Source organism: Daucus carota, chromosome 3, assembly GCF_001625215.2.
Source record: "Daucus carota subsp. sativus chromosome 3, DH1 v3.0, whole genome shotgun sequence".
Classification (NCBI taxonomy): Eukaryota; Viridiplantae; Streptophyta; class Magnoliopsida; order Apiales; family Apiaceae; genus Daucus; species Daucus carota.
The window spans coordinates 812,603-826,428 of NC_030383.2; the positions used below are offsets into that span (position 1 = coordinate 812,603).

General features: G+C 34.8%; 2 protein-coding genes across 3 annotated transcripts; one reads left to right on the forward strand and one right to left on the reverse strand.

Moving 5' to 3' along the window:
- The first annotated feature begins 434 nt into the window (after positions 1 to 434).
- Positions 435 to 9,916, forward strand: LOC108210550 (uncharacterized). 2 transcript variants are annotated; one of them, XM_017381880.2, is made up of 8 exons: positions 435 to 974; positions 1,314 to 1,454; positions 3,248 to 3,475; positions 4,633 to 4,840; positions 5,505 to 5,641; positions 7,118 to 7,198; positions 8,875 to 8,941; positions 9,228 to 9,916. In XM_017381880.2, exons 1-8 carry the CDS (start codon positions 673 to 675, stop codon positions 9,528 to 9,530), a joined length of 1,467 nt encoding a protein of 488 aa, XP_017237369.1. In that variant the 5' UTR covers positions 435 to 672; the 3' UTR covers positions 9,531 to 9,916. The 2 variants fall into 2 exon arrangements, with proteins under 2 accessions (XP_017237369.1, XP_063944984.1); XM_064088914.1 differs by having other exon boundaries at positions 439 to 974; positions 3,253 to 3,475.
- A 2,652-nt stretch (positions 9,917 to 12,568) lies between these two features.
- On the reverse strand, positions 12,569 to 13,180 carry LOC108213185 (multifunctional methyltransferase subunit TRM112 homolog A). The gene has a single exon (XM_017384956.2). The coding sequence runs from the start codon at positions 13,062 to 13,064 to the stop codon at positions 12,693 to 12,695; it is 372 nt and encodes a 123-aa protein (XP_017240445.1). The 5' UTR covers positions 13,065 to 13,180; the 3' UTR covers positions 12,569 to 12,692.
- Positions 13,181 to 13,826: the final 646 nt, after the last annotated feature.

The window sequence follows — 13,826 nt, forward strand, 5'->3', positions numbered from 1 at the left end:
CATGCACTTTAATGCGCACGACTTTTTTCTAAAATTTTCTTTTCCTGAATAAAAATTAAAACACTAAATTTTTATTCAGAAAAAAAATTAAAAAATAATAATAAAATTATAAGTTACAAGAGTATTAAAGTGCGTGTCACGTCCCGTTCCCCAATATTAAGAATTAAGTGGAGGGAGTATAATTTATGAATTTTGAGTATAATCTATGAATTTTATTTATAATATATTTTTCAATTTTTAATCTTTTTTAAATCATACCAGACAAGACAAAATCAAGTTATATTCAATTCAGTCCAAATTTTCAATCAGATTTGATGGAGAAGAAATTGAAATTTCAGTTTTCGATCTATTTAATCGGACCGGGTCGATTTGTAGAAAGGATAACTTCCCTCTGTTAAAAAACGCACCAAAAAATCAATAGCTCGGATTAAAACCAGCACTCCCCAGTCCCCAGTCCCCAGTCCGGCAGTCCCCACTTAAATCCATTTCTCATTCTCTCCCGTCACTTTTACACGCACACATATATCGCTGTTGCTTCCCCGAACTTCCCACCTCCCTCTCTCCCCCTCTCTCTCTCTCTCTCTTTCTGTTTCTCTTTCTTCCCCTCTCTCCTCCCTCCCTCTTTCGCTCACACACATCGTTAGCTCATCGTTCAATGCGCTAAACTCCTCGATGTCTCCGCCGTCCGCTGACTTCCGTTGCGATTGCTCACCACCTGCCGGCGACGACTCAGAATCCATCGATCGGAACTGCTCGCATTGCGGAGGATCGAATAATCCAGTTCTCCGGACATCTTCATCTGCCGCGTCGTTACTCAGCTTCGATTCAGTTCCAGTAAAGTATTACGATAAGCGATTGAGAATCATACATGCTGCTATTAAAGGATTCACTATTGGAGCTGGTATTAAAGGCGGATTGGCTCTCTTCTCCATCCTAGCTCGCTTTCGTCGCAGACAATCTCTCAGTCTCGTCAAGTAATCACTTCTCCAATATCAATTCACTTGTTGTGTGTATATATATTTTAGTGAGATGAATAGATTTGGCTAATATAAATATTTCGTCAAATTGATTAGTTTTGGAGCTCAATCCAGTTATTGTGCATAGTATAACTTCGATAAACAAAGGAAGCTACCGTGTATTTTCGTCTTAGAATTTCTTGGTGTTGTCAAGTAATTAGTTCTCTCATCTGAATTTAGTTATAGTGCATATACTGTATGACTTCAAGGTAGATTAATTAAATTTTTTTTGCTGTATCTATGTAGTGTTTCAAAATTTTATTAAATTAATTAAGTGACATTTTTGTGGTATTATAGGAAGGTTGGAATGGCCACAGGTGGCGAGGATGTGATTTTAGCTGTAAAAGAAACTCTGAGATACGGTCTCTTTCTCGGAACTTATGCCGGTACTTTTGTTTCAGTAGATGAGCTGATTGCTGCAATTGGAGGCCACCACAGGCAACTTCTTCTCTCATAAATAAAATAATTGTTCTATTTTATTTGGTGCTAGTGCTGAGGGTTTGAGTTTGAGTCAATGTTGCTATGATGCCTTCAGATATATTGTGCAGGGTCAGACTTTTAGCATTGTGATATTTATTAATATTGCAGCTATTGTAAAATTAGTTTGTATTAAGTTTATGGTCTCCGTTTAGGTCATAACTGCGGACTTCTACCTTCTTTAAGTTTTATGATATTACCAGCACAAGTACAGTAGGTTTCAAGTACGGATTGTAAGGCTCTTGCTGGGGTCTATCACGACCTTCCTGAAGTTGGAGATAGGATTAGATGTGTTATATTCTTTTCTGATAGTTTAGATGCTCCATATACAAACACTAAACTTATTTCTCTGATGTGATAGTATCTACTATCTAATATAAAGAGCATCTCCAATAGTCTCTTAAATCGCTCTTAAATATAATATATAATATTGACTCTTAGTGATTTAATGTTGGTTCAACTCTAACAACACCTCTTATATTCACTCTTTATTTGTTTTTATATTATTAAAAGCAAGTCATGTGCATAAAAGTACAAAAGAAAGTGGATGGAGAGAGAATGAGTGCTTACAAATTTATTATAAAATATTAGTTAAGAGTGACTAGTAGCTCTTACAATTGAGGAGAGAGAAGAGAAATTTAGGGAATTTAAGAGTGACTAGGAGTCTATTGGAGCAAGCAAAATTACAATGCTCTTCAAATTTCAATTTTAGAGCCACTATAAAGAGGCTATTGGAGATGCTCTAAGCTATTAAAGTGTAAATTTGATCTCAATTATGATATGGACATAATGTCATCTCATTTCATCCTGAAACCAGATGGTTCCAATTCTTATATTCTTTACTACTGATAGTCTTTTCTCTAGCTAGTATCGAATTTGTTAGGCTTGTTCAAAATCTAAGGAGTTAGGAAATAAGATTGTTTACTGTATCCGGGCTTGAACAAAGTTGAGTTTAAGTTGCTGTTTTCTTTGGCAGGCTTGGCTGTAAATTGATCGAGGACAAAAGAGTGACAGATTAGTATTGTGTGAAATAGTTGGATAAGAATATATATATATATATATATATATATATATATATATATATATATATATATATATAATAGAGCTTAAGCTTTATACTTCTCAATCCATAAGCCCTGAGGCGTGGAATAATGATGCAGCTGTTCTGAAATTTGTCGAGTACAATAACAATGTCTAATATTGGAATATAATATGATCTCATCATCTCAGTAGAGCCCTCTTTCTAACACTCTAAAGTTTTAGGAGAACTGGTAAGTTAACATGGTATCACAGCAGAGTTCAGTGTTGGCAGATGTCTCAAGCTCGATTCTCTGCCATTGTTAATATTCCCATAATTTATTATGGACACTAAGGGAAATCATTGCCCCAGAGATGGGTGTCCATGATCCACTCTTTGACCCAAAAATGGGTTTTCAAGTGATTATAATCCTGAAGCTCACTTCCTAACACCTTATGAGGAGAACTGGTAACTTACATCTATTGTAGAAAACAAGATTCTCGTCTACTTTATTGAGACAAACTCTGAATATTGAAATTCAGCCAAAGTACGACTTTAAATTTAAATGAGTACCAATTAAAACTTATACTAAATAAACAGTTAGTCAGTTACTTTTGATATATATAAGTCCTATGAACTTATTTACATCATGTTGTGCAAGTAGTTTTTCCTTTTGAGTAGAATATATGGCTCCCTAAATTAATACTTTATTTGGTAATATTTATTTTTCGTTTAGGACAGCAAGGTGGAGAGCTTTGCTAGCAGGGGCGATAGCTGGGCCTTCAATGCTTTTAACTGGATTAGAAACAGAACATACAAGCTTGGCAATTTACATTTTGATGCGTGCTGCTGTCCTAGCATCACGATGTGGAATTAAGAGCAAGAGATTCGGGAGAGTTTGCAAACCTCTTACTTGGGCTCATGGAGACATTTTGCTCATGTGTTTAGCCTCTTCCCAGATTTTGTGAGTTCACTTCGCATCTAAACTATATACTATTTTATTTATGAAGTTGTTGCAGCTATATGTTGCTATGAATTTAAATGCATGCAATACTAATTACATGAGTATAGGAATACTGACCAAGTGGGAACTTTTTTGATTAACTTGTGGCTAAGCTATAATAAATTTAATGATACATATGCGTATTCTAAAACTTCGATTTTCTTTTGAGGTCATCTCTTTTTTGGAGACGTTGTTCACTTCTAAAATTTCTGTTTATTTTTTATATTCATTATTAGTACTTGTCAGATTGACACTCTCAATTTATCAACAAATATTTATCTCACTTACTCCTTTCCCCTTACATTTTAATAGCATTCATTCTGATTCATTTCTTTATGTCTGCTGCCTGTGCCGATGTCTACTGTTATAGCTTGATACTTTTAATCGCGATAAGACGAGGTCAAATTACTTGACTAAAATCCAACATATGAAGAGGTCTAAGCATTTGATATTGTTAAAAGAACAGACATATTAGTATTTGGTCATCAATAATATGAATATATATATATATATGATTGTACATATATGGCTCATATTTTTTCATTATAAAATATTTTCATTATTTGTCAACTGTCTACTGGTGTAAATAGGTTACTTGTATATTTGTTATAGTCCTCTGGTCACTAGTCATGATGTACAGATTCTCTTTTACTATTATATCATTGTATATTCTGAACATCTGTTTAGTTATGACCATCTATCTTTAGCATCAGTGTGAGATAGGATCTTTACCTTAATGGAAACGGCAGGTTGATTTGGAGAGGGGTAGTGCCCTACCTCCTAGCCCTTGCCAATGCCATATCAGAGCTCGGTTGCGGAAAAGTTTGTCTGACCTATTTTTTAAAATTTTGATTACTTTGAGATATCTGGACTAGACGGACTTGTACTTCCCAAATTGTAATGTTGTTTGATTCTCAATCACGTGTTTTAATTTTTAATATGTTTGAATTTCAATCATTATATGTTTGATTTTTAATAATAAGTATGAACTGTAATCTATTTTTAAATGCCTTTATCATGGGTGTTGTTCTGGCTACCAGAGGCTGACATCAGAATATGGTTGAGGGCAATGTACTGTATAGCACTTCTATTAATGGCCAACTATTTTGTATTTTCAGGTCTGCATACATATTAAAGCAGGACAGTTTACCTCCATCATACAAATCCTTTCTTAATAAACATGGAGGAAAGGCTGCAGTTATTTTGCGAGGAGTTAAAGAACTTGCTTGTGGCATGCCTTGTACAGAGTTGGAAATGGTAGAGAAGCATTACAAGACCATGGGAGTCGACATTAAGCTAGATCCACAAATGAAGGTTCCTTGCTCGGTAGGTTCAGAAATATGCTTTTAAGGGTTTTTGTGCACGACTTTGCAAAATATATATATCACCTTTAAATGATTCATTTGCCTAGCATCTCGCTGTTTCATTACTTCATTGCAATTTCCAATATATTTACAAAAAATATTTTAGACTAGTAATGGTAGCACAGATCTTCACATCACTGAAAGAGAGGTAAGCATATATGTTGATAATTTATAATTCTTTCCTATGTTTCGTGACAGTATAGAACTTTACATGCTGAAACCATGTTTGTGCCCAAAGTTAGTGGCCCTACTAGATTTGATAGTGCATTTACATAGTTGGGTACTTGAGATGCTTAGGAGGATATAGAACAATTTGAACTTCAGAAGTGGCGTTGCTTTTACTAAAATAGTAGCACAAATCAATTATGACACTGGGAGCATTAAGCTTTGTAGGGGGTGATAGCAAGTCTAATTGGAATAGAACCAATCTTAACTTTTCGTTATGAGGTTGTGCGCATCCCTGCTGCTCAACTACAATGCCATATGTGACTCTTAGCTTTTTTCTTCTCTCTCAATTATATAAATGCAACTCTGAGCTTGTTTATTCTCTCTCAACATTATTTAATTGCCTTTTTTATTATTATGAATGATCTTCAAAAACCATACCTAAACAGTAGAACATGCAGATCATACATGGAAATCAGTCATGCGGTGGGCATTTTGTTTCATTTATTATAGAAGCCTACAAAAGGGCGTTGCCAGTTTATCTTCCGGTCTATCTGATTCCTGCACTTATAGTACATCGTCAAGGCCTTGCGGAAAGGTAAACATTTATTGATCAGTGTTATTGTACATATATGTTGAGAGATGTTACTCTGTTTGATGGTAATTAATAGACCTCAATGAAAAGTGTGCTTTGACTCACGAGTCTTTCAAAACAGTGTTCTACGTATTGTGTATATCTTGCAAGTTGTTCTTTATGTCTTGCGGGTTTTGGACTCTTCAAGGAAGCCTTAAAGAGCATGATGCTCTGGTCGCAATATTCTCTGGCCCAGATCTACTTTATACAATTCGTATCTGTTTTTTAGATGTTTATACTTGTATATTTTTGTTTAGTTATAACATATAGAGATATATCAATTGAGATGATACTTATTCTATAAATATAGGATTTTTTTTAATTTTTATGTTTTGCATTTGCCCATGCACGTGTGGGATACAAAAAATATGGTTAACTACTAGGCTATATTGTTTATCTGCTAAGAACATATATGTTTGAAATATATATGGTGTACTGTTAGGAACGGGACTTTGTATTTTAAGTTTTTATGAATGACTTTGTCTTTATGCACATGTTTGAGCTAAGAAGTAAGAACACAGCAGATCAAGGATAGAAATAGAGAATTACGGCTAGATATAGGCTAATAGTAGATAAGAAATGAGAGAATTCAGAGTAAAACAAACAATAGAGATGAAGTTTAGAGAGAAAGTTGTCATAGCACAGAGAGTTCAGAGAGAGAGAAGTGGTAGAAAAGCATTTTCATTTTTCTGAAAATGTTTGAGAAGATGCAGAATTACAGAAGGAACTGGTATATATAGGCCCTGTTTGGAAGTTAGAGGTTGGGAAAAAATTGAAGGCTTGGGCCATATTAGACGTTTGACCATGTGAAGCATCTAATTGGTGTTCGGTAGTTGGCGGATTGAAATAGCGGTCTGGACTCAAAATGCTAATATTGAAAAAGCTACTTGGAGGAGGAGCTGTTTCAATTAAAGGATTGACACATGTCTAATTAAAGTATAAAAAGCTAACCAAACAACTATTTACGAAACACTTTTGTCCAAAACAACTAATTCAAACCGCTACTGAAAATAGCTACTTCAACCGGCTAGTCAAAATAGCTAATTCAATCCGCTAATTGCCAAACAGGCCAATAGCCTATCTGTTATTCTGTAGTAATAGTCTAAGCTACCCTTACTAATATTATTTACTCCATCTTAAAATAATAGTCATATTTGATTTTGAATAGTCAAATTGACCAAAATGTGACTATAAATAAAAAATTGTATTAATGATACAATTTTTAAAATTTTCTTAGTTATATAATGTGTGCTGGTCAAATTTTGTTCAATTTGACTTGGTGAAGTCAAAACAAGATGATTTTCATGAGATGGAGGGAGTACTATTTTTCAGGCTAACCATCACTCTGCATCTTTTGCCAATATATATTAATTAGTGTCTTTCTAACTTGATAATCATAAGAGCTGGTCATTTATTACATTGCTATTTCAACTTATGCAGACCTTACACAATCTTGGGGAAAGGTCTTTTTGGTACTGCAAGATCAAGCTTGTTTCTGTCTGTTTATTGTTCCTCTGCCTGGTAAGTATTTATTGAAGAGGACATAATTTTATCGTCGGAAAAGTTTCTGCTTGCACCTCTTTAAAGGATAGCATTGTTCCTATATTGCATGCTATCCCTCTTTCGTCATATCGACGGGCTTTCTTGGGATAGATTCTAGAAGAAATGAGATTATAAAACATAATTGAAACCTGAAGAACTTTCCAATAGTCAAAATCCCATTTCAAGATCATTGTGACTACTTTTACAACTATATATTATACTTGGGATCTGTTTTTGGTTGCCTTAATATTGTAGGAACATTATATGAAGATTACATTCTTTCATATATTTTTTGAGTTCAGCTGTGAATTGAAAAGTAAAGTGTTGTGATTTGTGAGTTATCTTGTCAGTTTATACCAGGTTTTATTGCCCTTTAATCCATCCCTTTTCCCATTTTATTTCAACCTTTCTAAAACATCTTACTTAAATATCTCTATTCACTATTAAGCAATCATATAATAGAATTTTACCCCGATGATAAGCAACACCTGGATCATATAGGGCGTGTTATATTAACCAATGTTATATTAACCAAACTTCAAAATATTAGTGCTTGTTGCAAAGATGTATATGTTCTAGTCTTCATTGTTTTTTAGAAGTGCTTATTTTTGAAAATTAGCCAAAACCACGATAAACTGTTACACCTCATGACCTTCAGCTTTCTAAAAAGTTGTAACCTTAAGACATTTTTTTTTGTCTCCAATGAATTATAATTGAGTTCCTGGCTCATTTGTTTGGAAGTGCCTAATATCCACAGCTGACATTTTTCCTGGCTCCTAGATCAACATGGCTTACATTTGAAAAAAGATGCCGAGATACTTTAACGTAGAAGAGAAAAACCTTATATAGGATTGGAGCTACAATACCTTTAGAAGTTTAAATTATGTAGTCAATTCCCCTAATCACTCCATAAGACTATGTACCTAATAATACACCCACCATTTTCCGAAGCTTGAAATTCACCTAGTGTGTCGTTGGAACAATATTATATTGTCTTTCAGCTCAAAGTCGATTGTCGTATATCCACAAGTTTTTTTCTCCTGAACGGTTGAATCTGTTCGCAAAATGTTGAATCGCCATCATATTCTAGACTTGAGTAGGTCCCTGAAGCAATCAAGCTTTCCAGTAGGCTAGAATCTCTACTTTACTGCCCGGAGTGGTTGTGTGCATTCTTCCATTCACTTGGACAGCCTCTCAGAAAAAAAATCTAAATAGTAAATATGCTGATTGCAAAATTATAGGACCTTGTAGATAATGATCACAACTTTATTACACGTAGGAGATCCATCTACATCACATTCATAAGTAATGATGACCCTACTGACCCTGCCACCTGGTATATTTTATCAGCTTTTACCTGTACCTAGGGGTTAGGGTCAAGCATGAATGAGTTAGTAATTTCATATATTAGATAAACTTCTCAACTTTTAATCAAAGTAGTACATCCTGTACTAGTGTTTTTTTTATTTACTTGTAATTTTGATCTTCATCGCGAACAATACAATAATAATACTGTATGGTGTAGCAGACGGAAAAATGGGCAATTACTACTTAATACATTGAACAATGCTGTAGATTGATTTCTCGCTTTGACTCTGAAGATCTTTACTTCTTTTTGTTGGTAATGAGTTGCTAATATCACTGTCATGCATTAGGTTATGGACATGCTTCTGCTTCAGGCTCCTTGAAAGATGCAACATTCCCATGGTGGCGATAGCCACGGTAAGCAAGTTTAACATGTTAGCAAGGAAAAAATTTATTATTCCATTCACTCAGAAGGTCCCAAATTGTACAATTTAAATTCGACAATCAAGGATAATATTTTCTAGTCGGAATTGATGGCACGACTTTGAGATCATGATGTCAAACTTTGGGACTTGTTCCTCAGTGACAATATGTAAACTTAAGATAATTATGGTTGACCTTTTTGTTGAACAAATTAAGCATTTTCTGGCTGAATCAAAAGAGCATGTTTTTGTTCTAAAAATTACTTAGTGTTTTGGAACAGTTTCCAACTGGTATGGCCTTGGCAATTGAAAAGAAGAGTAGGCGGATAGAGATATCGCTTTACTGTCTTGCACGAGCCATCGAAAGCTTCTTCACATGCATGGCTGACATTGGATATTTACCAGCACAGTCGAAGAAACTAAAAAGAGCTGATGTGGTGGTTTTTAGCATTTCAACAGCAATCATAATGCATTGCTATGCGATGGAGAGGGATGTCTTTCGATCAAAGTACCTCAATGTTCTTGACTGGGTTTTTGGTGTGCCACTTCCTCTAGATGAAGCAACCCCACGCAAGGGTAGATAAAAGTAGAGGGGACTAAGCTGAGCAGAGAATACTAGGACCTGCAGAAAGTCCTCACGTAAGTTTGATTCACATGGCCAAGAAATGATGGGGTTGAAATGGTGAAGCTAAGAAGGATTAAGATGTCGTTGAATGATTATTGATGCTTGCAAAAAGCACATGGCCGAAATCTTTTGTGCACACGTTCACATTTTAGAGTGCACATAAGAACAGGGAATTTTGAATTTATTTTACCTTCCATTTATATAGGTTTTACAAAGGTTATTTTCACTTCCGACCAATGGCTAGATTGTTGTAATGTCTATTATTTGAGGAGGAACAAGGTAGAGGAAAATTAGGATTAAATGTAATACTTACAATTAATAGACTTAGTGGTTGACTATACTGCAGCAAGTGTGCCATGTAACAATGATCTTCAATTAATTGTTGCTTTAAATGAAGTAGACAAGTAAAATAACTAAATTGTTTGGGGTCTGCTGAAAACGAGTGCGCAGATTAAATCTTGTATGCTTCTTTACTCTTTGGTATGGGGAGCATATCTCTTCCTACCTGACAGTTAGTTTGTTATGTGTTGGTATGTATTTGTTTTACTAGCGTTCATGTAAGTGATTTCATTATGCTATATCTGCATCTTTGAAGCTGTTGGTGATTTACCAGTCAAGAAGTTTATCACTTGATTAAAATGTATATATTTTTCCTTATACCAAAAGTTTGGTATCAACCAGCGGCATCGGTTGCTAATCTTTACTTGGCATTTTTTGGGTGACACCAACCGATTCTATATAGCTTCAGTTCGGACAGACTCGTAGAGGTGCAACTTGCAACTTGTGCAGTGATTAAGCTAGCAAGGCGCTTGGTACTCACCTACATCCACCAGGTAACAATTTAGGGAAAGCGCTCCCTAAATTTTTTAACTCTTTTCATCATATAAATTGACGGTCCCGGAGTCAAAATGTGTTACAGGTCCAGACCCTTACGTACGAATGTCAAGACATACTATCAACGAAAAAACTGCCGGACAGTTTTTAATGCATACGAAGGATGCTACAGTGTCATCAATTGCCTCATTCGGCTTTCTGGAAAAATCGCCTCATTTTAGGATTTTTGTCGTTCTAACACTTTTTTTCCTGCTGGATGTAGCTATCAACATTCGGCTATTCTAGATAAGCTATCTTACAATAATATCAAGGTCAAACTATGTAAAAAGGAATAATATTGACACTGAAATTGCAAAGCTTTATAGATCACTTGATATCAATATATCATCTGAACTCCGAAGCTTTAGGAAAGGATATAGTAATACAAGTCATGTTCTATCTGATTACACCACTAATTGATAAGATCAACTTGATCTGATCAAGTCCATCGACCAAGATCCCTACAGCAATTGATATCCCAAAATTCATTACACCCAGATCCCAACAAAATTCTCAGAGTCCACATCTATCCATTGACTAAAAATTCGATTGGATGGAAGCCTAAACTAGTGCTAGGAAAAATTAGTCACAAGTTATCGAAAACTTGCGATCATTACATTCCTTGTCATCTTTCTATATGCACAAACATATACCATAGGAACAAGAAAGATTTGACTGCCATTATCAATAACTATTAAAAAAAACAAAAAAAGACCTAGCAATTGCATATGTCTATCCACATAAGCTATATGCATCGATCATTAATAAAACTCGACAAATGGATAATCAACCTTCAAAACTAAATGTATATGTAGTGATACAGTTTAAACGTGTCAATAGTCCAATTAACCATGTATCTTTACCTAGTATGCTTTTTTAACTCGTGTCATGAAGCACAAATGCAAGAGCAAATATATTATTGGGACCATTCAAATACTGCCTGATATATGTCCTCGATGGTAAAGTAGTGTTTTTTAACCACATACAAGCTGCATCATATATAATCTAAGCAACAGAGTTATTATGGCTCAATTTGCCTATCGATAATACACATATTTACAATTAAAAATTTCTGTATAATATCTATATATCATCAGCTCACCGCAAAACAAAAACAGTAATAACCTTGGTCGTCGGTTTACAAACCTAAATATGAACATAAATCATGGATTGAAAAATAGTTAATTACAGCACAATTAAGTTGGAACAAGCAGAAACCAATTACAGAGTGCATGAACATATCTATCTGGCTTCAATTATAAAAGTTGGAACACCCACATTATGAAACTAACATAACATAAAAAAATTGGGAAAAAAAAACTAGATTCAGCTTAGGGCTTTATGAGAGATTGATTCCCGAATATAAGCCTAGACGCAAACCTAGAGGAGGTCATGGAAGGAGCTAATCGAGGATCTCCAGTTTATCAATAGGTAATATTCAGAATTTCCACCTCAAGGTTCGGAATAGGTAATCCATTGCTTGAAATCAGCTGCTATAGAGGAAGGAACTTCACTTGTGGGCGGGCTTTAGGGTTTTAAGAAAGGATTGGGCTCAAATGAAACCCTACTGCCAGTACCCATTTCACACATAAAAAAACTAGATATTATACAAATCAGAACTCATCTTGACAAGGTAATCTTGATAACGCATAGTGTTAGAAATACACTTTTAAACCAGAAAGGCAGAAACCGACAAACCATCTTGAACAAACAAGAACACCTAGAAGAATTTCCAATAATGCATACTGGAACATACAAAGAAACTGATTTAAGAACTTAAAAATCAGGAACATTTCCTGTATTGTACAATAACTAGCATTTCTTGGGTGCTCTATTTAGATGTTGAAAGTACACAAAATCACAACATATCACGCATTCTCATGGTACCAGTAAAATCAAACACTGAAAGACATATGTCCTCACTAGTGTCGAAGTAGATTAAGCAAGTCATCCAGCATATCGGGTTTCTGTAGTGTTTATTCTACACAGATCAATTTTGTGTTGTTCTATAACAATTCCAAAGAAATCAAATTTTAACAAACAAGTCTTTACTCAATTGCAGTTAAAGCATCCAACTGGCTTAACTTAACCTATTATATAAACAATAAACTCAGTAAACACAGATTCAAGCATCGAAACCGCAATAACAAAACAATCACATTACCAAACCGAAATCCATCCAATAACATAACATCCCAAATAAATCATAAATTCAAACAAGCATTTTCCAACAAAACTAAACAAATTATTAGACCTCATCTTCATGAAGCATCATATTCGGAATCCCCTTCTGCACCGGAAACTTCCGGCCCGTCTCAGGACACACAAGAGCCCCTTCCTCCAAATGAATCTCCAACAACGCATGATGAAACTTCTGCAAAAACTCGTCAGAATCAAGAACCGACATATCCGGAACATCCTCAGGCAATTCAGAGAAACCCATTGTTCTAGAAGCTTCCACAAGTGGCTTCCACTCAAGCTTTGCAAACATGTTTTTCAAGAAGACGGGGTTGATTTCAACGGGGCGTTCGATGATTTTCTCGGCCTCGATTTTGAGGGGAAAGCCGTTTGTGACGCCCTTGATGTTGGAGGATAACATGTTGTGTGTGAGAAGCTTCATTGTTGTAGGTTTTGATCTGGGTTTTTCTAGGGTTTTAGTTGTGTATGCGTATGCGTATGTTTTTAAGGTTTTGTGACAAGAAGACAATTGAGTTGAGGTTATTTAGTTGTCCGAGTAAGGTCGTGTTTGGTTAGTTTGAGTTAGAAAATTATGTAGGTGTTTGGCGGGGCTTAAAAAAGCCCCGCTTCTGGACTTTTAAGTTATAAGCACTTATTCGTACCGTTTGTGTAAAAAGTCGAGAAGCACTTGACTTCTACTTTTTTCCCAAACACTTTAATCACTTATAAGTCTTAACTAACTTCTAACTTCTACTTCACTTTTTTATTTTAAGCAAGAAGCACTTATTTTAAGCTCGCCCAAACGGCCCCTATATCTTTCCCTTTCTCTCCAACTTTTTTATAATATAATACAAGAAAAATATATCAAGAATATTATTTTAATTTATTAGCAAATTTTTTTATGTATTGAATCGGTATTTAGTATGGACACACTTGTTAGTTAGAGGACGAATATCTATTAATTTTGATCTCGTTAATAATAGTGGATCCTGCATGCAAAAAAAATTCTCTTCCAATGAAATTTTTTCTAAACAAAAATATTTTTTAATATTTACTCGTGAACACACTAGAATTTTTTTCTTCAAAATCCGATATGATACGGAGGTCTTTCGCATTCTTGGCTTTCTTCACTTCGAAATTAAGACAGAGCACAAGTTGCATTCAAAAAACAAAAACAAAAGAGACTAAGTTGGGCTATATTGGT

Coding starts and splice junctions, on each gene's coding strand:
- LOC108210550 (XM_017381880.2), top strand. CDS start 673: ATGTCTCCGCCGTCCGCTGACTTCCGTTGCGATTGCTCACCACCTGCC. Junction 3,476..4,632: donor TTAGCCTCTTCCCAGATTTT/GTGAGTTCACTT, acceptor TTGTATTTTCAG/GTCTGCATACATATTAAAGC. Junction 7,199..8,874: donor GTTTATTGTTCCTCTGCCTG/GTAAGTATTTAT, acceptor GTCATGCATTAG/GTTATGGACATGCTTCTGCT.
- LOC108213185 (XM_017384956.2), bottom strand. CDS start 13,064: ATGAAGCTTCTCACACACAACATGTTATCCTCCAACATCAAGGGCGTC.